At 41.2% G+C, this 25844-nt stretch overlaps 1 protein-coding gene across 5 annotated transcripts in view; it reads left to right on the forward strand.

The window, feature by feature from the left end:
* KATNAL1 (katanin catalytic subunit A1 like 1) overlaps positions 1-25844 on the forward strand; it is a 44743-nt gene that overhangs the window by 9365 nt on the left and 9534 nt on the right. For 4 of the 5 annotated variants that reach the window (XM_027884583.1, XM_027884586.1, XM_027884585.1 and 1 more), the window contains 6 exons: positions 9964-10124; positions 12087-12255; positions 19437-19561; positions 20057-20162; positions 24741-24899; positions 25775-25838. In XM_027884583.1, coding sequence (XP_027740384.1) covers positions 9964-10124; positions 12087-12255; positions 19437-19561; positions 20057-20162; positions 24741-24899; positions 25775-25838 — 784 coding nt within the window. The remainder of the gene's footprint in view (positions 1-9963; positions 10125-12086; positions 12256-19436; positions 19562-20056; positions 20163-24740; positions 24900-25774; positions 25839-25844) is intronic. The other variant, XM_027884587.1, reaches the window with a different exon arrangement.

The raw sequence follows: 25844 nt of genomic DNA on the forward strand, positions 1-25844 counted from the left end.
TTTTTAATATTTTGTCGATATGTATGGGAAAATAATTTTTGTAACATGTTCAAAAAGAATTCTGTTGTTCTAACTGAATCAATTTTTTTGTTGTTTTCACTTAGGATATCTGTCTGATTCCCAGTCTGTTTGTGTGTGCATACTGTCTGTGATTGCATACTTTGGAAAAACTGAGGACTTCCTTTTACTGTTTTATCTTGTGGCCATCTAATGTCCACTAAACTAAGATGTGAGTGGGTGGGTTAGCATCACTAGAACGGTTGTCTGAATAGCAGCTTACTATAAGGCTACAGTGCGCAAATTTGGACCAGGTTTCTAAAACTTCAACTAATACTCTTAGCCTAAGTCTTGCACACATCCATCTCCCTGCTAAACAGAGTACTGCTGAAGCCAAGGAAGTAATCTGTAGGTGAAATGTAAGAACCCCCAAGCACCCCCTTTTAACACTTTCAGTATTTAAATCTTTCTTATATTTTTGGTCCCATTTTTCGTGGTAGAAAATGTGTTCTATTAAATAAAAAAAGAGGAAAACCATATAAATATGTTTTCCAGAATAAAGAATTCATATGGCATAAATACTATGTTTTGAAAGAATAACGTAGCTGCTATAAGGGATAAAATTTTGCAGCAGGTAGCTGAAGAGATGGTTTCAAGAAGAGTTTTTCTAAATATCACATGCTTAAGTGGTATCACTTAAAAACAAGGAAATTTTCTTTTTTTATTGCAGCAGGTGATTTGGTCATGGGTTTGTGCTTGAAACATCTGACACTAACAGGGAGTATTTTGTGTACTGATAGCAACAACACTGTTAGCAATCACTTTGTAATAACATTACTATTCATTGGTGTTTATCATAGAATTGTAGAAGTCTGTTTATTAGCAGCTTGTCTGCCAAGCATGTGCATGCACAAGCATCAGCAATAGTACCTACCTTTCCTGGTAATGTAGTAAGCTGAATGCTGTATAGGGGATGCTCACATTCAAGTACTTGTATTCAAGCTCTTCCCCACCCTAGGACATGCTGATACAAGGTGGTCATGCCCAATGCATGTCCTTAGCTCCTGCCAAACTTGTAGCTGACGTGAAGGTAAAGCATGAGGCTTTCCTCATTCTGCAGCTGCATCACTGCATTGTCTTCACATCTAGTATTTAGTGTTTCCTCTGATCAGATTGGTTCTTCCATCAAACATTTAACAGCTCTTATCTTGTGAAGGTCACTTCAAATCTTATGCTATTGTGTGTTGTTTGAACTGCTTCAGAGAAGCCTGTGTACTGTGGAATTCATGCTGCACTTTGGAGACAAGAGTCACGTACAAAGGAACCATTAACACAGTTTCAGGATTATTCCCTGAGGAAGGCAGCTGGCTCTCTAGCAGAGGATCTGAAGTTGGCACCTTCTCAGAAATTATCCTTTTTTAGGTAAAAGAAGAATGGCCCCCTGACCATGCCCCATAAAGGCTTTAGAGAACTGTCCCCAGAAAGATCAGCAGCAGGTGGGGTAGCATCTGTCACACGGTGCGCTCATGCGAATTCTGAAACTTCCCAACACAGTGGGGGCAGATGAGCTTTGTCAGAACATTGCTTTGCCATTACTGGTGCCAGTCTTGGCTCAGGGACAAACACCAAAAAGCAGAAAGTGTGACTGAAAGAAAAGAAGGGCTTCATCCCTTGACTGTTTGCCTTCTCATTCATTTATGGGAACAAAATGATACAGCCCTGGGAGCAAACGATGCAGCCCTGGAACCACTTCTCCTTACCTGCACCTGAATGGTTTGGTGACACCTATAGAGGTAGACGTACTTTCTTAACCTCTCTTCATAAATAATTGTTGTGCTTTCTCACTCCTTGAGACAGATTAAGAGGGAGTCTGATGATGTGGATGTTAGCACTACTTTCCAGCTCCAACAGCAGCTACATCCAAACTGTCAGTCACATTCCGTAGCTGTCTTGACAGACAACCTGTTCTGAAAAAAATTTAACCTAAAAGTTGGATCACAAGAAACATTCATTCACAATATTAAAATAATATCTAGATATCATTTTTAAAACATTCTCCTTAAGGAGTTATGCCATACACATTATGTAAGTTTAGCAAAATTCAGGTCTAACCCACTTGTGCAGAAGCAAAAGATTCCCATACCTGTGTGCTGTGTGCAAGTGGCTGGAGAAGCAGAGCAACTCTTAGGTCATGGCTAAGGGGATTTACCTGAAATTCTGTCTCCTCTAGCATATGGAACTAGCCTGTTCTTTAGGTTCTTCAGTTTCTTCATCATCTGATGAATCCAAAGAGGATTATACAAATACCACTGGTACCTTTTGAAGGTGGCATTTAGCAATCATTAGCAGACACTGCATGGGTAGAACTTTTACTGTTGTGAGTGGTCCACAGCATGAATATCCATGTAGATAAGTGCTTGAAGGTGAAGATTGTTACTTACAGCAGTTCTTCCATGGGATAAACTCTCTACATACACATTCACAATCTTGAACCTTCTGAAGGATTCCTGGGACACCAACTGACAGTATGATGCATGCCCTTCCTTTCTGTATATTTGTGTGCAACGCACTAACAGGGTGTTTGTCCTACTGCTACTTCTGAGGCAGTGAACTAAGTTTCAGTTTTTTGTGTACAAGTTCCCTCGTAAAACACAAGTGTTCATATAAGGAACATCTCAAAGAATAGTTCCAGCTGTGAGTCTGCAGCTGACCAACTCACACCTCTCACATGCACCATTGTTCTTCCTATTTGATCTCTTCTCTGCAGTGGGTGCTCCATCCTGGGTAGGTATCTCATGCCTAGAGGATCTGTTTTATTGCCTTGTGTACTACAGAGGATTTTTCCTGCAGTTTATTGAGCAATGCAGAAGCAGAGGTGAACCAGAAGGAGTTGGGATTTTGAGTGAGATTCCCTAATGGATTTACTTCTCTTTGCTTAGGTGTCATTGTTTTCAAATTTCAACAGATTGGTCTGGACAGAATTATATTCTGTGTAAATATTTGGTGGGTTGTATTTCATATCACACAGTCAGGCAGCTTCAACTTTGCAACCGGGCACCTTGATTACAAGGATTCCTTTTGCTTGATGCTGATAGTTAGGATGAAGAGAAATATGAACATGTTCATATTTCTGCTCCCCTGGCAACAACTTACTGGCTCAGTTATACTTGATGCAATACTGCTTCTGGGAATTCAGAATTAGTGCTGACAGGCGAGAGGGATTTTGTTATTAGTCTAGCACAACCTGCAGAATTTCAACAGGGCAAAAGATGCATACGTTGAAGGGTCCACCAAGGCAGAGATGTGACAGCATAAGAATTTCCCTTAGCCCTTGGAAAATTCACTGCAATTGATCATCTGTTGACTAGTTTGTCTTGGAGATATCAAGGGTGACCTGCTCTTGAGACCCTTACTTGTTTTTCATCCAGGGAGTTCCCAGCTTGTTCTTGAGTGGGCTGAGTGTAGCTCCATTCTTATCCTCACTCCTAGGCCTCCTGAGCTCATTTGAAAAAGTTACTTTGATGTGCTTTGAGGTTTGGCTGACAGGTGGGCATATTCATCCCTGTAAATGCAGGCTGAGACTGGACAGGTTTAAAACCAGAAGCAACTCATTCTTACCAACACCAAAAGGTAGGTTTACTCTCATGACCGCTACTGTGAACTTTACTTGTGTTGACATTCTCCCTGTTTATTCTGAGAGAGTTTCTTGGCTGTTGCAGTCTTTTTACTAGACAGCTGGCTTGTAGGAAAGAGCTGCTTCAGTGACAGTTCAGCAGCTGCAGAATGACAGCAGAGCATGCCCCCGGGAGATAGTACTGGCTTACGACAAGGCCAGCGGCTGTCGAGCAAAACCTGCTGCGTGTTATAACCATGTGCTCCGTGTTGCACAATAGCTGAGAGCTCAGGAGCCTCAGCCGGAGCTGAGGCAGTTCAATGATTTTCTGAACACTTGGAGCAGCCAGCAAGGCACCCTTATTGACCATGGTCACTGGTGCAGGTGATTAGGTGCACTGTACTCTTGCTTCAAGAATAAAGGATGATTTTTATTCTTTATTATTTTAAGCACATTTCAGTCAATCTATGCTTATGTTGTTTTTCCTTCATGACTGTTTTGTTAATATTTATTTCATGATTCATTAGGAATATTCTGCAGATAACTAATGAATAGTTGTGATTATAGGAGCTATACCTTCACTCCATGGGATCAGACTGCATTACAGGGCATCTATTTTGGATATGGTTTAGGGAATTATTGTTTTCACTTTTTGAAAAATGGAGCCTGAACAACTAATTGCAAGTGGTAACTTCAGGTTTGGAAACCATTTCTATAGAAACTTGATTGGTTTTGTTTCAGCATAATAGAGTTAAAAAAAATCCCACACATTATTTGTATTTACCAAGGTACAAATCTCTGTGTTCGTTGCTCTGAGAAGTTGTGTAGAAGTACAAGCTCTAGCATAGCAAATAAGAGCTAGTGATGTCAAAGATACAACAGTTGCTAGATGGTGAAATACAGAGGTTCTCCCTGAAATGGGTTTTGGAACTACAACTAAGAAAGAGTGAATTCAACTCTTGGTCATTGTTTTTATAACCATATATTAGGATGAGTTTTCTGCTTGGTTACTGTAAATCCTTGAGGCTGGAATGTCAAAACAAAGCTGTGAGACCATCCCCTGAGGTGAAAGACTTTTTGTTGGGCTTTCCAACATCACCCAGTGCCCACAATGCTGCTTCAAGGGAGGAGGTGATATGGCTGGTAGGGGCAGCTGGTATACCAGAGCATGGCTCTGGAGAGCAGACAATTTCACATGGTAGCTGAACCCAGCTAACATCCTGCCAAGCTCAGAGAGGCCAAGCTCTTCTCCACCTAATCTGCCTTCCAGTCAGCATCAGCTTCTCTCGCTCCTCTGTCCCCTGCCATTTTTTTTCCCCTGGGATTCATCTGATCACAGGATAGTGTGCAAGTGCAGCTTGCTAACCCAGCAGAAGTGTCCTTTATTTTCTCTCTATCCTCCTAGGTCAACGTCTTGTTATTTTACCAAGCTGTCTTACTGTATTGAGATGCCAAAATTGTATCCAAAAGAGCAGCTTCTGTGGTTCTGCAGAGTGTGGTTGGGGAGAAAAAGTCATGTGAGTTCTTCCTATTTGGCAATGGTGAGCTGCTAACTTGACCCAGGCTACATCCTGAAACTGCTTAAACATAGATAACCTAAAAGCTTTCTTTGGGCTCTCTACAACCTGTGCTGGAGCCCCCTGAGGGTCCTGGCACCCAAGGGTGTGTGTGATGCAGGGCAAAGAGACTGGCCAGTCTACTCCATAATACAGCACAGCCTTTCTTGGCTCATGTCTGGGTTGTTTCTCAACTGCAAGAAAGTCATTCTGCACCTGTTTCATCTGACTCGGTTTCTTTAAGGAGTTTATCACTGGTTTTGCTTTGTGGTTCAGTTGTTTGAGCATGCAGAGGTTTCTTTGTTGGTTGGTTTGCCAGGTATTGACTCAGCAAGAGGGTGCATATTTCGGAGTTTGAGCTGCTCAGGTCTGGCTAAGAGATGGATAGCAGATGTTAGTTTGTTTTTGTCTTCCAAGGCATCAAAGAGTCACTTTCCCTCAGTTTTCAGATACCATCCTCCTTGCTGGTCCAGTGAACTGCATGACAGCACTCTGGTCATCAGTGCTACAAAGTTGTTTTCCACCAAATTTTCTGCATGTGTTGGAAATCTGATAGAAGGAATCCTGTCAGTACTCCTAGAGTAGGAAGTGGCTGTCTCTTGTGGAGCAGTGCCCTGGAGAATTTATGCTGTATCATTCCTTTGTACCTCACAGCAGCTGTTTGGCTGGATTTATTTTTGGGCAGGAGGGATGCGTGTTAGACAGTTTGAAGGAACTGAGTTAGTAATCAATCACATTTGTAACTCAGCTGGAAGCTCTCACACTGGGGAATGTGTCTGCTGATTGTGTGATGAGAAAGCAAAGAGAGCAAAGCAGGGTAGGAGCAATCCTGCCTGAGCTGGATGTCTTGTGCCTTTGAAAAGATAGAGTTACCCCATCTGGAATGAGCAAGAAGGCTGCTTTGCTCTGAAAAATGATCAGGTTCTTCCTGTACCTAAGGCTCCTTTTGTACAGATGCACGTAGAGCTTCTGATAAAGTAAATGCAGTGTTGCAAGAACTGTGCAGGGCCTTGGGGATTTAACCTTCTCTTTGCCTCTATCCATACTGGTATCTTGCTGATGGCAGTCACATATAGAATCATAGAAACTCTCAAGTTGGAAGGAACTCATGAAGATCACTGAGTCCAATTCCCTGCTCTTCACAGGACTATCTAAAACTAAGCAGTATGACTAAGAACATGGTCTGGACACTCCTTGGCAACTCCAGACGACTTGATTCCATGACTGCTTTCCTGGGGAGCCTGTTCCAGTGAATGACCACCCTCTCAGTGAAGAACCTTTTCCTAATGTCCAATTTGAACTTCCCTCGAAACAGCTTCATTCCATCTCCTTGTGTTCTGTCTCTGGCCCCTAGAGAGAGATCAGCAGCTCCCTCTCTGCTGCTCCCCTTGAGGAAGTTGTGTACTGCTGTGAGGTCACTCCTCAGCCTTCTCTTCTCCAAGCTGAGCAAGCCAAGTGACTTCAATTGCTCCTCATAAGTCTTGCCCTTGAGACCTTTCACCTTAGTCTTAGTTGCTCTCCTTTGGGCATCCTCTAATAGTCTGATGTCTGTATATTGTTGTACCCAAAACTGCACAATATTCAAGGTGAGGCTGCACCAGTGCAGATCAGAGAGGGACAATCCCCTCCCTCGACCAGCTGGTGATGCTTTGCCTGATGCCCCCCAGGACATGGTTGGCCCTCCTGGCTGCCACTGCTGCCACTGCCCTCCACTGCTGACTCATTATGCAAGTTGCCATCTACCCAAACCCCCACATCATTTTCCATGAAGCTGCTCCAGCCTCTCATCCCCCAGTTTGTACTGGTTGATCCTCTCCCACGTGAAGGATCCTGCACTTGTAGGGGAACCTGCGTGGTTGCTCTCTAGTCAATCCAAATCTTTCTTTAAGGCCTCTCTACCTCAAAGGACTCCACAGCTCCTCCAACTTAGTGTTGTCAGCAAACTTACTTAATGTACATTCAGTTTCTATCTTTTATAAAAGCACTGAAGAGATCGGACCCTAAGATTAAGCCCTGGAGAACCTCACAGGTGACTGGCCACCAGCCTGATGCAGTCACACTTACTACAACCCTTTGAGCTCAACCCATCAGCCAATTGCTCACTCAGTGTATTATGGACTTGCCTAGGTGTGCTGGACATTTTGTCCAGAAGGATAGTGTGAAAATATCAAAAGCTTTGCTAAAATCCCAAAGCAGCACATCAGCTGGCTTTCTTGGTCAACTAGGTGCATGTTGGAGTTGCAAAAAGGGGAGGGGAGAGGGAGGCAGCCATGCCTCCACAAAGAAAACATCTATGTGACAATAAAATTGGTAAATTTGCTTTAGGAAGATCCATATCAGAAATGGATCAGCTGAGGAATTCTATAGTAAAAGTCTGTGAGTAGAAAGATTCAAGAAGGATGTATCATCTGCCTTAAGTAGGTGGTGGGAGCCTTTTTGCAATCCCACTGATTATTTAATGTCAAAATGGAAGACATCTTTCAGTAATATTGTCATGTCTCTGTACTAAACCTTTAAATACATCCCTCATTCATGTTCTTTTATATACTCTATGTAATAATTCACTTTCAAATTGATGCCAATTAGAACTAAGCTTCCAGCTTGGATATAGTGTTTTAAACCAGAGAAGAATCTCTTTGTGCTGCTGAAATCTAGTTGTCCTTGTAGTGGGAAAATTCCTGGAAAATATTACAGAGCAGAACAATAAATTACTGTGGGATGTACCTGGTAGCATTTTAGAACTGTACCTTACAGAGGTGATACGTGCTTGTTACAGACTGCTTCCAATTTAATCATTCACTCTCTTTGACACCTTACCTTACCTTACCCAGTAGTAAGCACGAGTACAGCACACAGCACCAAACAGTAAGTCAGGTAGCACTTTTTGCCTTGAAGTTGCCCCACAAAAAGTGGGGGGCTGCTGCTGCTGTTTTCAGTATGTAGAGTGGGACAGGTGAGGAAAGATAAAAGGGGAAACAAGAATGTAAGAGAAATGGGAGGAGGAGGTAAAAATCAGGCTGGAAGAGGCATGGTCCTAAAAGTGTGCTGACTAGACAGAGCGCCCTGCACATGCCCAGTGTAGTTCATTTCCGAGGACACAGGGAGAAGGGAAGATCTCAGGCTAGTGGCCATATCTTTTCACCAGCACACACCATTAAGAAGAACAGACATAAGGTGTGATGCTGTTTAGTACGAGTTCCCTGAGTTGCTGCTGTTATAACCTCAGATAGGCTGGATTTGCAAACCTCCATTCTCCTGATCCTCTTGATTACTAGAAATCGGCACAGTTGGGAGAGTCTGGATTTCAGGCAACATTGTTGACATCTGTTGATACTGTCCTCAGTTGCCGAGTTCTGTTTGCTACAGAGTGATTCCCAGGCAATATTTTTCCCAGCTCTTTTTTACATGGATGCATGACATGAGCACAACTCAGTGCCTGGTGTCTTTCCTTGACTTTCCTGTAAGCTAACTTCAGATCCTATCTTTGGATTAAATCTTGCAGGGTATCCTAGCTCAGTAGTATGCCCGGCAGCAGCCTGGAAATATCCTCGCTGTGGTCTTTCTTTATGAGAAATTTTAGAGCCTATGTGCCTTTCTAGTGGATAGAAATGTTCAGATGTTTCTGTAGATCTACCTGTGAGCCTATAACAGGCAAGATTCATGTTGTCCCAAGGTAATACCTTGCTGCAGAATGCCAGTACTGATTTCCAAGTGTGCACAGCAATGCATGAATTCACTTTAGCTGTGCACCGACACTTCAGCAAAGAGGTGACATCGGGGTGTTAAGACCCTCAAGTGGGGAAAAACCAAAGTAATCATGGAGGTTGGCCCCACAGGATAAAAGGCATCATTGATTGGTAGGTGGAAGATGGGTAAGATGCATTACAAGTGCACTCAGGTGAATCCTAGCACATCCTAAATGACTGCACTGAAAGCTTGTCCTTCTAAGCAAGAATGTACAATGCAGTCTTGGGCTGATGGTGTATACTAAGAACCAATGACCTCAGCATCCAAAACTTGAGCTTATAACAAGATATATCATTTAGAGCAAATTTCTGTACAGATTTTACTTTTCCTAGGCTTCACGGAAGAAAATTGAAATGAAAAAATATCAAGTAAATAATCTTGAAATTATTGCAGTACTTCCCTGATTAGTGCCAATAGAAACTTGCAGTATAAAATTCAGCTGAAGAATTCTGCAACATGGTTTCTTTCTGAAACATAATTTCTTCTCATTTTTATTTTACCTACTTTAGTTATTATTTGAACTTATGCTATAAAGTGTTAAAGTTCCCATGTTCTGTTCTAATCTTTGCAGTCCACCAAAGAATTTGCTTGTGCCCCTCCCAGAATTAATTTTGTAATATTATATTTTAATGATTTGGCCAGTTTTGTAACTAGGACCTTGGAGAGTAATCAGAGAACATCTTTTATGCTAAAGTAGTAGCAAATATACTATAGATCTGCCAACAACACCATTGTTAGTATAAAAATATGTGTGCATACATGTCAACATGCAAACATAAATCTCAGCATCAGCTTGTGTTGTGGAAGAGTGATCGCTGCATTAGCACTCATGTCTGGTTGTGACATTAAAAAAGCAGGAAAATGAATTCAACAGAGATTCAATTGTTTATGCTGTTGTTAAAGACATACTGTCAGCCTGATAGGTCTGGGGTTTGTGAACAGAGAGGCTTGGGAGTCCCTGCCTTTGAGGGCAGCATGTTTTTGAGGTACTCTCTATGTTTGTTTGGTTTGCATTGTAACAATTTTTAAATAACGTCTGTATTTCTCAAGGTCCGACAAGAGTTAGTTGAAGAATATGAACAAGTTAAGGGCATTGTCAACACCTTAGAGAGTTTTAAAATGGACAGACCTCCAGACATCTCTGTATCCTGTCAAGATGAGCCTTTTAGAGATCCAGCTGTTTGGCCTCCTCCTGTTCCAGCTGAACACAGGTAATGAGAGGCTCAAGCAGAGTGGGTGGAATAAAGTTGGGTCACCATAACTTTATGTTCTGCTTTGAATGCTTTCATAACATGAAAATAATTTACCCCTTAGTCATTTGTAATAAAGAATAAATCAAATTAATTGGGAAAAAGGTATTTAAACTACAGTCAGATTTATTGCTGACATTCTAGAATCACTTTTATTCTGATGGGAGTGACGGAGTGCCTGGAATTTGAGTCTGCTGCAGAGGTTAGTGGGCTTTTGCTGACAGTTCTCATGTGCAGGGAGAAAACTTTTCAATTTCAGTTTATTTAAGCCATTGATGGCTGAGGAGTCTGTAAGGAGTTGGAATTAAGGATTTTGAAGGACATAGTGGTTAGAAATCACTCCTTAGCTACAGATAATATGACCTGTGTTTAATCCATTGGTTAGTTTAATTGCTGAATATGTTCTATTATATATAGTATTTATCTTCTGTAACCATATATAAGGTAACTTCAGTTAGCTAATAGATTTCTTAAAATAGATGCTTGTGCATTTTCTGAAATCCTTATTTTCACTCTAATAGAGCTTGACACAGATTGTTGGAAACATCAGAACCAGTTTACAGACAAGAATAACATTAATCATGCTGACATTTTTCTAACATAAGAGCAGAGAATTTTAACATGTGCATACTCACATAAGTAAAGGAGCAAAGTAAAATGAGAGATTTTTGTTAATGGAAAGAATTGCCAAGTTTATTTATAGTTTTCTGCACTTTATGATTATCAAACAGATCTTTGCTTTTCAAAAAACCCTAAGAATGTAAGTGTAAAATAATATTAATGTTGATTGCTTTTGTGAGTGGTAGAAATGACTATCAGAATTTTTGTGGTAATGTTATGTAAAGTTCAAGATGTATTTACTTATTCTTTATCTTTCTTAGATACAATATCGCTGTATCGTTTCTTAGAGGTAGAGGTCCAATAGTTCATCAGCTTTTTTAAAGCTGAAATTTAAATCTTGAGCAAATAAGGAAGGAAAATTAGCGACTGTTCTATGCTGTTAAGTTTGTAGAAAATGCATACAAAGCAAAATGTTGCAGTTGTATCCAACGATGTGTTTAAGAATGTACTATTTTTAAGCCATATTCCAGGAAAATGTTTTTGGAGTTAACATATTTTGAGTTACTCAAAACAGGAATTAGAACAAGATTTAATAGTGGACACTTACTAAATTTGGGTGACATTTCTGGCCGTTTATTTTACTCATGTCTTTCAAATCCAATCCCTAGAGCAAAATGACTGGGACACCTTGTCTCAAAACCAAATTCTTTCTGTTTGTGCTACTACTGAGTTCTCTTTGACATTGTGGATGATGTACATAAATATAGGTGGTTGCAGTTCAGCTCTGTTTGCTTTTGCTTTCAAGGCAATTTTTATGTTTTGACATTTTCACCCAAGGGAATGAAGTCAGAGGTAGGAGGATTGTTTTAAAATCCTCACTCCTTTGTTTTGGGACCTGTCAATGCTATTAGACAGCTATTTTTTTTTTTTCTTTTACCAGGAAAGTCATCTGGTTGTGTAGAACTTGGGAACATGAATGTAGCCTAATATAGTCTCGTGTTTATAGTCAGCGGAAACTACAATTTCAAGACTTCTACTAAATTGTTTCCTCTTTTGTTACATGGGTGTTCATTTGTTGTAAGTTTGGTTAGGATTACTGATCTAATAGTGCTGTTAATTTTTCCTTTCATATTTTTTTTCTTTAGGTGTCAGACAGAACCAGAAATATGTTGCTGGATTTGCATATATAGCGAGATGAGACTTAGGGGCCTAGCAGCTATAGTAATAATACCCAAGGGAATTAATGAAATACTAGAATCCTTCCTTCTTAAGGTTGCTCTCTTCTTCTTTTGGTTGTTTTTTTTGGGTTTGTTTTTTTTTTTTACTATTTTTAACATGTTTTTTGTTGTGTTTGCTTGTTAGGGCTCCGCCTCAGATAAAACGTCCCAACCGAGAAGGAAAGTCTTTGAGGAAGGACTCCCCGGGATTGCAGCCACGTGGGCCCGCAGGCAGAGCACATGTGGTATCCAAGGGTGAGAAGTCTGCAGGCAGCCGTGAAAGGGAATCCAGAGCTAGAGGAAGAGATGACAAGGTAAGAGGTGGGAAAGAACTTGGCAAGGAAGCATTATGATGGAGCAGGTGGCAAAGGGAAGCACTCTTACTTTTAGTCATTTATACAGATAATAATAAAAAGCCACAATAATCCTGTGCAGGAAAACTTAGTGCTTTCCTTTTTCCCCATGATCAAAGCATGTATCATGAGAATATTTATTAATAATGACAGCAAATTAAGAAAAGTTCTGTCATGTTTGCTCTGTCTTGGTGTAAGTTTTTTTGATGGGGGCAAGCATAGTGTCCTGTTGCTGGGGGTTTCTCAGCCTCTGGGTCGGACCATGGGCTTGACTCTAATCTGTAAGTGTCAATTGGGCATAAAGCTCCTCCTTTTCCCCCACCTTCAGGTCTTTGGTAAAGATACTCATCAAAAAAGTGCAAAAGTGATGCCAGTGCCCTTCTCTAGACCTTAAGCATTATGAATGGAGTTCCACATTGCCTCTGCCATATCATAGTAAAATTTAGGTGAGCCTACAAGTCCAGGGCAGTTCCATAAATGCATTGATGCTAGGTAAATCTGTGCCACATTATTTGAAGTTATGTATTTGAAAATTATATGAGGGAGATGTACTAAAAGAAAACTCTTAGTGTCTTTCATTTTCTTTGGTTTATGAAAATGGTTTTGTATTTATTATAGTGTTTAGGAAGAAACTTCTTGGAATGGCTTTGTTTTAAAATAAAAACAATTAATTAAATTAGAGTAAGTTTGAGATTCTTTCTTCTGAAAAAGAAGCAGTGCTGAAGTGAAAGAAAAGGAGAAACAGTGATTCACTATGAAGTAGTCATGTCCAAGACAGGACTGTTTTTTTGCTGGAAAAAGTGTCAGAGTCCAAATCACTGTTTCTGAGACACTTGCATTTTTAAATTGAACCATGGATTCAGTGCCAGGAACCTAAGGACTCTGTGGTATAAAGTTATACAAGTTGAGAGTGTACTGAAGTAGCATTATTTTCCTGACAGACAAAGATACAAGACAGGCCTTCCTGTGGGGGCATACAGTATTGTACAGGTCAGATGAATAAGAAAGTATTTAGGCCAGTTTTCTTCCAAATTAATTTGGTTAGTCCCTTTGCAACCTTTCTATTACAGGTTGCTTCTTGACAGCGCAAGCAGGTTATGCTTTTTCCATCATGAATTGTTTTCTGATACCCAGGAAAATTATTAAGTAGTCCCAGCCCTTATTACCATCAGTAAATAGGGCCAGGCCCATTTTCAGCAGTGCCTCTGAGTGACTGTACAGATCAAGCACTTTTGAAATCTCTCTACCACAGATCAGTAAGATTTAAAATAACAAGTGTGCATCCTACAAGCTATAAAAAACTTGTGAAGATCTGGAAAATTATTTAAAGTTGTTCCATCTATGTGGGGAATTGGAGTCATGGTGTGTGACAGGTTCACCAGATGTGCTTGTGTAAGGCAGCCTTCAAAGTCTTAGCTCTAATGAGGGTGAACTCTGCTCTCCAGGCTTTCCGGTGATGAGCATTATAGGGCTTTACTATAAGGAGCCTACAACATGACTTGTATAATACTTATCTCTGGGAATAATGTGATTAGCAACACTACTGCTGTGAGGTGGAGGAAGAGTCATAAAGGTGTTCCTTTTAATATGATACATTTTAAACACTGATCTTATCTGAATAGGTTGGTCACTAGATGGCAGAAGTAAAATATGTCTACTCCCCAAAAAATTCCAATACATGTGCTCTTGTATTCCCCTTTGTCTAGCTACTTGGTTATTTTACTTCCTTTGTCTGAAGTATTTAAGTGAAAATCACCCGAGGTTACAAATTCTCATGCATTATATAATGATTCTTGTAAGGGATCCATGATTTGCCTTTGAAGAAAAGTCTGAATGAAAAAAGAAGTAGCCAGGTGTGGGAAATGAAAGAAGATAATGCAGCTTTCTTTATTTTACACACAGGCATGAACATAAGTTTAACTTTCAGTTTTATCCTTTCTTAGTACAAGCGTTTGTCCTTCAGTTTCTAAATTAAAAGCATCAAGAAGCTTACTTTGTAGCCTAGTATGTCAAATCAAAGAGATTTGGTAACTCTTCACGTTCAGTTAAAAATAATAGGGCAAAACTTCAAATTAAGTAACCAGGTATCTTGTCTCATTCTAAATGTCTCAGCTCTGTAGGTTTTGGGTTTGGGTACGTGGCTAGGACTACTTAGAACATGTAATGAACTCCTCATTTCCTAAGACATTGCTGTGGTATAATAAGCTGTATGCTGTCCTGGCTATAATATCACATTGTAATGCTTTCTCTTTTTTTTTCTCCAAGGTATATATAGGTATAGCATGTACATTTTAGAAGTGTTTTGCCTGGAAGCAAATTCCTTCTTTCACTGTTTCTCCTCCTCAGACCAAAGCGTCTTTTCATTCTGACAGTAACCATCTTGGGATAAGGAATTTTAACCTGACTGCACCGGAAAAATGATCTTTTGTAATGCTGTATAAAATAATATTGAACTACAACTCACCAGATGGTGTTTATCCACTAAACTCTTATATTTACCTGTCCTTTTTTCTTAAATACTGCTTTCAAGTGCTTCTTCCTTCTTAGTTCCATTGGAAATGATTAGGCTTATTCTCAGGGTACCCTCTGCTGGAGCATTACCAAGAGTTTTAGCTTCTGTTTAGTAGTTCAACTTAAAGAGACAGCATGAATGCTATCTGTATGTCTTCTAGAAATGTCATAATGCCATATCTAAGCACTAAAACACTTTTTTTAGGAGTACTCTTTAGATTATTTTAGCATGTCAGTGGATAATGACAGTAAATATTGTGAAGGATATGAAATAGTGAACGGCTGCACTGCCATATCAGTGAAGTGAATATTAAAATCAGAGAAGGTATGAATTAAAAAATTAAATTTTTTTTGCTTCATTATTTTCATATGCATCATCAGATTTGAGATGAGGTAGTTGCATTTATGTGGAAGCATAGACCTCCATGCACTGGGACTGGAAGGCTGCATAATCTCCATCTGAAAACACTGAAAGAACTGGTTGGTGAAATTGCAGATTTACAGTAAAGTTTATTTGGTCTGCTGTTGTCTCATGAATGGTGAGTGGTGTTAACAGTGCCTGTATTGAGAAGGGCGAGGGAAAAGTGATCCAGGCAACTGGAGTTGTTAGTTTTATCTAAACAGTGTAGTGAGTTCTACAACATTCGCAGAAGAGGTAAATGAGGCTGTTGTACGGGAAGAATTGGATGACTCTATGCTGGAGTCATGGAAATGGGATAATGTTCAGCGGTGCAGAGCAGCAGGCTGTGTAGTTGGAGACTGTAACAAGAATTTCTGCTAGAAGCTGGGAGCTCAGCCATAGAGGAGAAGAAAGATTTGGATATATCAGCAGAAATTGGATCAGGCTGAATCTCTATTTGGCACATCACCTTTTCCTGTGGTGATGGGAAGGGCTGTCTGCTGAAGCGAGGAACAGCCGGGTGTCACCTTTGGCTTTGGCAGCAAGCAGTGGACAGTGCATCTGGCAGATGTTGTTTGGCATCTGTGTGTAGTGGGAAAAACCTACAGGAAAGCAAGACATCTTCAGGGCCCAGTGCTGGTCATTGCAAATAACCTCAGGGCTTTCCTATGTGTTTGATCTGTCTGAGGTTGACTGTAAGGGTGCAGTATGATATGAAGGTTGCTATGGATATGAATGTAAACAAAATCCTGGGCCCAGTTTGTTGAGGTGTTACCAACAGAGAGAAGAGATACCCATGCCATTATAGGAGGCTCTGGTGAGACAATAGCTGAAGTATTTTGTGTACAACCATGCTCAAGATGTGTTAACATTAGAAGGAAGAGGAAAAAAGGATTGCCAAAGTGAACAGATAATTGTGTTCAGCTTGTGTTCCAAAATGAGACTTACTTGGTTTGGTAAATTAAGGGAGAGCACACCCGTGATGCAAGTATGTCAGAGCGGTGGACACATTGAGAAGAGATCTGCTGAAACTAATGCACAAACTTAGTACAAGAGTAGAAATATCATCAATTTTGGAAATAAGGTTTTTGTTCCAGTGGGTTAGTGCAAGTCTGATAGCTCTTCCTGATGGAAAGCCCAGCAAATTTCTAAATATGTTTAAACCAGAATTGGTTGCCCGAGATTATATGATGGGAGTGCCAAGGGGACTGGGTGGGAGTAGTCTTTTGCAGGCCTGAACACCTCTCTGTTGGCATACCTTGTTGGAGAGAAGCTATCACAGCAACTTTATTTAAAGCTGTTTTAGGAAAGTAATACCAGAAGAAGACATGAGGATATGACTGAAAAAATTATGCTTACTCCTGCTGCCTGGATTCAGGTGACATTTTTTAAAAAATCATTATTTCTAGCCTATGCTCACCTGCTGACTGAGGATTGCAGGTTGGACCAATTTGGGACCAGCATTAATAATCTTATTACACGTGAAAACTGCAATGACTTAAAATCTTGGTGTAATTCTGGAACTGGGAAAAAGAAAAAGAGGAACCGTTCAGTGTCATGTCACTACAGTGACAGCCGAGGTGATGCTGAGAGCACTCCTCCCCGCTGGCCGCCCTTCTCCCGCCCTCCTCTGGCGAGACGTGCCGCAAGGGCAGGAAAAACAGCGGTCCCTGGAGCAGCGCATCCCCCAGGAGCGGGCACCAGGATGCAAGAATGGGATGCGGACGGGCCGGGACTGGGATCAGGGCCGGGACTGGGATCAGGGCCATGCTTCCGCCCCGCGGCCGCGCCGGGAATGTCGGCGCCCTCCTGGCCCCGGGCCGGCCTTCCCCTTTTATTCCTGTTTTATTCCGCTGGCTGAGTTGCGTCACCGTCCCAGCGAAGGCGCAGGGCGCGACCTGCCGGCCGGGCCCCGGGACCGGGCTCGGGGTCTTGAAGTGCTGTCTCCGCCCCGGGGAGGTGTGCTGCAGCCAGCGCCCTGCCTGCTCGGCGCTGTAAATCCCGCCTTAACGCAGAACCCACCCCCCACCTCCAAAAAAAAAAACAAACAAACAAACAAACAAAAAAAAAAACCAAACCACCAACCAAAACAGGCAATTGTTTTTTGATGTGCAAGAGAATTCTACTAGGAAAACCAGTCCATTGCAGAGCAAGAGAAGTGTGTAACAGACAGCAAATACCTTTTATTTCATTGTCCTGTTTTTTCCCCTTTCCTTTTTTTTTTTTTTAATGGTTACACTTGGATTCCATTTTATCTCTCCTTAAACTTTGCAAATTCTACAGGGCTTCTCTCTCCGTTTCCTTTTTACACGTGACCGTTACATTTTTTACACGAACTTTTTGTTTAAACATAACTTTCAGCTTTGTTTCCATTGCAAAAAGCTGGTCTAGGAGTAGTGAACCACACAAGAATTCACTTGGAAGCAAGAAATAAAAATAGTGGGAAGATAAACTACTCCCTCACAGTCATCATGGGCAAACGGCAACTGGGAGGGGTATAATCGCTAACCTTTTTATTTTTCCACTGCGAGGTTATTTGTGTGTCTCCAGCTGCCTCTCAGCCCTCCTTCGCCTAGGATGCTTTTGTCCAGCCAGCTGGGATTCTTTAACTTGCTGCTGATAGTGTTTAGAAGCTGAGTTAAGAGTCCTAAAGTAGCTCCCTACTCAGCCCCCTTCGTTAAAACAGGGCAGCTGCTTTTCAGACGCCCCAAACCCTGCCGTGGAGCTGGGAGGGGAAAGTGATTTCCTACGGAACTGAGAGAGGAGGAGCGTGAGCCCTGATGCTTCAAAGGGAAAGTGTTACTTCACCTCCGTAAGCTTAACAGCACAGGGGAAATATTAACCAGAAACTCTGGGCCATTCGGGGCAGACACAAAGCGTGGCTTGGTCACTGAATGAGCATGCTGCAGAAATTAGTCTAAGTGACTTGGGAGCTTCTTTAGGGCTTTTGGTGCAGGCCTTAAGTAAAAATGACCTTTTGAAAGCATATTAGCTGTTTATGGAGCTGGCCTGCAATTGAGAGGCAAGACACAGATAGTTTGTAGCTGAGGAAAGGAGATATTGCTGGGCAGGAGGGCTTTAATGAAGCAAGGGGACTGAATCTCTGTTTTCCTTGATAAAAGGCAATGGGTGTAAAAGTTTCCATGTTTCTTTTCAGTGATGATGAATGATGATGGTGCTAGTTTTTTAACTCTGGCAGGTAGTGTGGCAAGTGCAGCATCTTCAAAATGTGCTTTGGATGCTCTTGTAATAGTTAATAAAAGCAAAGGTGAATAATTTGTTAATCAAATTAAATTTGTAATGTCAGTGATTAGTTTGAATTACAGGTGTCAAGCCACAATGTTGTATTACTATGGCAAGCTATATCTTCTTGTGTTGAACAAGTTCTGAATGTAAGTTTGGGTGTGCCTGTAAAATGTGGGTGGGGGAAAGTCGTCCAGAGGAACGGGGGAGAGAGAAGTCTGCTGCCTTCCCGCCCTCATCCGGGACCTGCCGCTGTCATCTAAGTGCCACCTACAGGGGAGGGGATAATGGCACATATAAAAGACCAGTGCACGTTTTTTGGCGCGCAGACCGTTGGTGGAACAGGAGTTTGTGCTGGTCTCCCAGCGCGTTGTTTTGCTTATTTGCTTTTAATAAATTTCTAATATATTTTAAAAATATATCTGGTCTTTTGACTATAACACTCTGGTCTTCAGCTAGGAATGTAGCATTAAGTCGTGACACAGCCACCATTGTGAGGCTGTTCCTGCATTCATGCCTTTGGCTGGCTGGGAAGTGTGTCAGTTATCTGAAGAGTGGTTTAGCACCATTAAGAGGGTCTGGTTAGTGCTCTAAAACCAACCAACCTACCCTCCATGATATGTAATGAGCTCTGATGGGGTTTTGTCACTGTGAGCTGTATCTGTGAAAGAAACATGACGCTGTTGTGGTGGTAGCAACCACAGGTGACTGGGGACTCTTTGCAGAGCGTAGGTTGTGAACACATTGGTTTTGCTGGCCATACTGGTGCTGAGATAGCTGTATTCACAGAATCACAGAATGGGTCAGGTTGGAAGGGACCACATCTGGTCCAACCTCCCTTCTCAAGCAGGGTTATCCTAGAGCACAATATCCTAGTGCTAAAGCTTGATATTTTCCTGTGGCTTCTACAGAGGTGAACTAGACAGTCTTGCTACTAAAGGATATGTTGAAAGATTAATGTATTCCCCTGTATGACTTTCACTTCTAGGGAAAGAAAATACCACAGGAATTTGGTGATGGGGAAATTCCAAAATTTGATGGAGCAGGCTATGACAAAGACCTGATCGAAGCTCTTGAAAGAGACATTGTATCAAGGAATCCAAGCATCCATTGGTATGAGGGTTTTCTCAATTCAAGTGGGTTTGCTAGTGTGGAAAAGGAGAGAAAATAGCCGTCTTTTACAACAGGGAGACAATGTAATCTTCTAAAGATAGGCAAAACAAGGTCTTTTGCTTAAATAGTTTATTAATTTAATTACAGTTAAGCTTTTGTTGCTAATTGATATTGTGTGCAGTACATCCATTACAGGTACTATTGAAATGAGCATACGCTCCAGAGATCTTTAAAGATACTGCTTTGGAGTTCACATTATCCAAAACAATTTTTAATTAAGCAGCTCTGGGTAACTTGGGTTGAAAAAAAAATTTCCCTATCTTCCAAAAGTGGATTCAATTTTAGGTCGCAGTATTATAGGAGTGCTCTCATGAGGCATAACTTGCATACTGAAAGAGATGGTACTAAGTGAAAAGCTTTTCTATTTTTCTTGTATAAAAATAGAAGAAATACTGTTGCATGGGAATCTCATACAAGCTTCTTCACTTCGCACAGGGATGACATAGCGGATTTGGAAGAAGCCAAGAAATTGTTAAGAGAAGCTGTTGTTCTTCCTATGTGGATGCCTGATTTTTTCAAAGGGATCAGAAGACCTTGGAAGGTGGGAATTTATTTGGTGTTTTAGTAAATGACAAGCTGTAGCTATGTATGTCTGCTGCTGTAACTTGTGGACGCCTGTAACAGAAGGCTAAAAAGGTAAATGGGAAGGGTCAAGAATTTGTTCAATAAATCATCTCATAATGATTCGTGTAAAATGCACTGAAAGAAACACCTGGAAATGTATGTGGCCCTTACAGTAAACAATATTTTTTTTCTGTATATACTCTTGTTGATGTTATAGTACTTCCTATACGTCAACTTGTATGTGTGAGCATGTAGGGTATATGGACTAAAGCAGAAATGCTTAATAGACAACTCTTCGTAGGATTATGGTGACCAGCTGTTATCACTTCCCGGAAGAACTCAGCCCTTGGGCTGTTTTGTTCCGAATGTGCCAAGTATCTCTCAATCAGACTGCAAACTGCAGGCTGGACTGTTCAAGGAAGCAAAGGGAGAGGGGGCTAATCTGATGATTTAGCTTTGCAGTTGCATTTGCAACTGGGCATAGTTGCTGCTGGAGAGAAAGTCAGAGGAGGAGAATGAGTTACAAATGGGGCAACAGGAAGGATACAGGACTGGACTGGCCTAGGCTGGTGGACCACAAGTGAGTGCAATCTGGGCCTTGCTTAGAGCTAAAATGAAGAGGAGGGAGGAGGCTGCTGAGCATTTCTGTAAAGAACAAACAAAATTATCTTGCTTCTGATGTGGGATGGATTGACACTTGTTTGGGGAATAACAAGTCACAGCTCAAGACCTTTTTGGTTACTGAGAAGGATTACTGGGGAAAAGAGATTCTTGCAAATTGTCTGTTATTCAGAGTCTGCAAGGCAGCGGCGTGTGTAGGGAATGCTGTGTGTGTGAGTAGTTTCTGTGGTTTCCTACATTGGTTCAGCTGCATTTATTAACATTTGTCCTGTCTTTTTCTGATTGGTCCACGTGCTTCTGTGGGTTATGCTTAGCTCAGACTTAGCAGGAACTGGGAGATTGCTGCTTGAGGGTTGTTCATGGAGGTTTTAGAGAGTTGCAGGGAGGGAGCCCAAACCTAGAGTCAGTGAAAACCTAGCCCTAGGCTATAGGACCTTTGGAATTTAGAGTGCTTGTGGGCAGTACCAGTGGCCTTGAGGTTAACTTGTAGGTTAACTGAGCTATCATCTTGGGCAGAGTCTAGGTATTGTGGATTACATGTGTAGGGTGAGATTTTAGTATATTTTGAACAGTTGAATCTCTTTTTCTTTCTTGACTTAGAGGAAGTTGATCCATACCCTTATTATAGACTATGAGTGCCCTGTCTGTCCAGTCTTCAAAATCTTTTAGGGGAAAGAAGAGCTGCTATGGTTTTGTTTCACCTGTTAGCATGCTTAGAGGATGTAGTGGCCATCTGTCTTTAAGGCAGGTATCTCAGCAGACTGCAGGAAATGTGAAAAGTGCCACTGGCCTTGTCTCCAGGTGTTGTGGCAGTGGATAAAGGAACAACAGTCTGGTCTTTTAAAGAGTTACAGTCTATCTCTGTGTGAGATTATCTTTTCCTCCTGAGCAGTGTCACCTCTAAAAACCAGGTGGTTGTAGACATGGAAAAAAAAAAAAATCTAACATTATTTCCTCTCTTCAGTCTGAAATGCAAATTGATTTCTGACAAGTCCATGAAGAGTCTTCACTGTTAGCCTTTTCCCTGGTGACTTGTGAAACTGTAACTCTTATGAATTTATTTTTCACACAGAACAGCATGCATTTTCCCTACTCTTGACCTCTGACTGTGCTAGAAGGATGAGAAGTATTGAAGTGAAGGCTGTTTCTTGCAGTAATCAGTGTAGCAGCAGGCATTTGTTGAGCCTAGGAATTCAGGACAATAATTCAGGGAAAAAAGGCAGCCAGAGCTGGTTTTGGATGTTCAGACTCTCCTGAGAACAATTCCCAAGACAGCCCTCACAGTTTCTGCCTGTATTCAGAGGACGGCGCCTGTCTGAAGGAGCCAGCTGTCTTCCCTGATTCAACACAAGTGCTGTGTAGTTGCAGCCATAGGTTTCTGAGTGTCCATGGGTTTGCTCGCTCTTTTTCTTTGAACTGTTTGGTGCCAAGAAAGCCTGGTTGCTCGCTGTGCTTCCCACTGCTCTGCTAGTGATTGTTACAACAACAAGAAGTAACCCTGCAGTGATTTCATCAAAACACTTACTCCCTGCGGTGCATTTCAGCTTCTTATTGGAATACTTTGGATTAACAGAGCCTTAGAGGAAGAATAAAGAAGTCTTTGTGTTTGTCAAGGATTTTAAATAGTGAGTAAGTGGCAGCCTCCTAGTTTGCAGAGAGAAAGAGCAACTTGATCCTATGTGTTTCTGTTTGCAACCATGCATGTCTTGTTTTGCTGAGAACTCGAGTTCTTTTATTTTTTTTTTTTTAACCGATATTTCTATTGTCTCTATCCCCAGGGAGCTTGGTTTTCCCCTGGCTTTACACCTGGTGTGGCTGCTTTGCACCTGTGTTACGCACATATATAATGCCACCAGTATCTCGTGCAAGGTAACGCTCCCTGTAATACTTACACAGGAGGTGCAAAGCGACGGGCTTCAATTTTGGAAGTGAACAGCATGTGTAACTGAAGCCAGAATTTCACCTTTCATAATAATGGAGGACCGAACCAATATCCAAAAAATGTCTCTAGTCCTCTGTACACCAGGTCCTGCAGGAAATGCACAAGTCAAACACACAGGTTGTGTGTGATTTGAATTGAGGTGAAGCTTGTCTTAAAATACTAAAACACATTTGAAACTCAGAGAGAACAGTAAGTCGTCTCTGACCTGCATATCACAGGCTGAGAAATTTTCACCCAGTCACTGAAGGTTGTATTTGCAATATTATTATCATATCAGTATAACTGTGCAGCATCCCAAATCTGAGTGTCTGAATGTTTACAGGGAGGAAAAGTGTCCATTTCCTTTTTATGCTTGCTGCTCTGGAGCTTAGGAAACCTTGTACAGCCTAAGGAATGGCATTGGACAGTTAGCTGTAGAGATGGCGTGTGAACATTCCTAACTTAATTTACCGATGAATGTGTGTTGAGCTTGCGTTAGCTAAGTGTTAAATGGCAATAAAGGTATTAAGAGTTAATGGAAAATGGAGTACAGAGAGGCTATTGCTTTTGAATAGTACATTTTTGAATAATTGCATTCTCGGTTGATTTGTTTTTATAGATCTCTTCCGTGTTATTCTTCGTGCTTTTTGAAGTAAATTTTTGTGAGGAACAGATGAAATCTAATTTGCTATATGGCTTGCGTTTAACAGATATTTTATTGCTGTGGCATTTTATGTAAGTTATTAATTGCAAAGCACATTATGATGTGCAATTCTAACTCTAGCTAATTTGATTACCCTTGCAATACAGTACAATTTTAGGAAAATCTTGTTAGCTTGTAATAAGATCTTGCAGTTCAGAGGGAAAAAAACAACCAAGCTGCTTGGGCACAACATTTTCACTGATTTACTTAAAATCACAGTGCCCTATTCTAGTGCTGTACAGACATGGAACTGTGTGTTGTTCTTCTCAAGCACTCCTGCTGAAAGGGTTGGAAAGACTGCTCATAAAGATGGCTGTATTTAGAAATACTGTCAAGAGTGACTTACCCATCTCTGTGCTACAATCTTAACATGACTTCTGAGAGCACTGTGTGTCTAGCCAAAAACCTGCTTGTGTAATGATGGGTAAATGTGCTGAGCTGCAGAGATGTGTGCACCTTTCTCTTTCAGAGACCATAGATGGAATGACAGTCTGAGGAAGTGGATACCAACCTGGGACTTAATAACTGGAGTTCAGTTTTCTAGTTTAAAGCTTTCTGAATAATCACTGAAGTTCATATTAGGCTTTTGTGATAGCCCACATGAACCACAGTTGCTTATCTGTAAAATAGAAATAGCAGTGCAATCCAGTCATCCAACAGCGTGATGAGGATTATGCTTAATCCAGGAATTGCTAAGATGCAGTAGTATGGCCATAGGAGCACTGAGATGGGGAGATTAAACAAGATAACAAATTGTTGTAATCGGTAAATGCTCTCGTGCATACTTAAATATAAAAATCAACCAGATTCATACATACACATTGTCAGCATTTTTTGGGAAAATGTTTTTTTCTGCAGAAAAGTGCTCAACTGAGGTAACACAACTTACTGCAAAAGTATTTTGATTTCTGTGAAGTTTTTTTCATGAAGGGGCCTTTGTTCCAAAAAAAGAATTTACTGTTTTAATCTGTCTCTGCAACCCCTCATGAGCTGGGAAAGGCCTAAGTTCAAGTCCAGGCTCTCTCTGATTCAGAGCAAGGCTGTAAACCTCTTGTCTGCTTCCTAGGTGTTAGATGCAGTAACAGTTACTGGGTTTTGTGGTTCTGACTCCAGTGGAGTGGTAAGAAGTGACAGAATACTTCCACACTGTTCTTGAAAGCAGGATTTTTGCCTTGTGTCTTCCACTGATGATGATTATGCTACTAAACAATTCAAATCCAGATCTTGGCTCATATTGAGATGTAGTATGTAGTGTACCAACGGCAAAGTTTCTGTATTTGTTTTTCACTACCTTTGATCTCACCTCTCAGGGTGTTCTGATGGTTGGTCCTCCTGGCACTGGCAAAACAATGCTAGCAAAAGCTGTTGCTACAGAATGTGGAACGACATTCTTCAATGTGTCTTCCTCTACACTGACATCTAAATACAGAGGAGAGTCTGAGAAGCTGGTCCGCCTCTTGTTTGAAATGGTATGTCCTCGATGATGTGATCTGGGGATCACTAAGTTGAGAAAGGACATCACTCTTGGTTTCCTGCACTTCCAGTAGCATGTTGGAAGCATGGAGTTCATTGAACTGACACCCCCTCAACCAATTAGGAAAACATAATCTCAGTGATTCCACAAATGGTATGTTGTTGAGGATTAAGAAGGAAGTGGTTTGTCACCCATGTTGAGGATCGCATTTTCCAGACTAAATATAGAGTCGCAACCGTGACAGGAATTCAGTACTTATTCGATGGTGTGATAACAATCCTTTAGAAAGTAGATTTAAAATTGGAAGGGATTTGGAACTGTTATTCTAGAAGCAATATATATTTTAGTTCCCTTTCTGTTCTGAAACACATGATGGTCCAAGGCTCTCAGTGAAGCCATGGGTGCAGTCTGTCATGTGGGGTACGTGAAGGACATGCCCATGTGGACCTATACTGAAGAATCACTCACCTTTTCGGGATCCTAACTGCACTTCTGTAATAGTCTCAGTTAAAACCTGTCTCTATTGAGATCAACTGAGCCCCCTTCTGTCTCTTATTCTTACCCTTCACCAGCACAAAACATGGACATGAAAACTGCCTGTATTGAGATTGTGTTCCTTTTCCTCTTTGCAAAACTGTTTGCTGAGGAAAGCTAACCAACACTGCAAGACCTCTGGCCCAGAGAGTACAATTCAAAGTGTATAAACTTCAGCATATGACAGACAGTTTGTAAATCAGGTTCTTAAATTCTTTTCTTGTGATAGGCAGGGAAGATATATATGTGATATGTGTAGCAGGACTGGGTTGTGGTCTGATGAGGGCCTGTGCTTGCTGCTACAGCCTTAATGGTGGTGTTTTCATTTGAACAAAGGCACGGTTTTATGCTCCAACAACAATCTTCATTGATGAGATAGATTCCATCTGCAGCCGCAGAGGCACGT

Source organism: Empidonax traillii, unplaced genomic scaffold (genome assembly GCF_003031625.1).
Source record: "Empidonax traillii isolate 1590-97213 ecotype Southwest subspecies unplaced genomic scaffold, ASM303162v1 scaffold149:size904812, whole genome shotgun sequence".
NCBI lineage: Eukaryota > Metazoa > Chordata > Aves > Passeriformes > Tyrannidae > Empidonax > Empidonax traillii.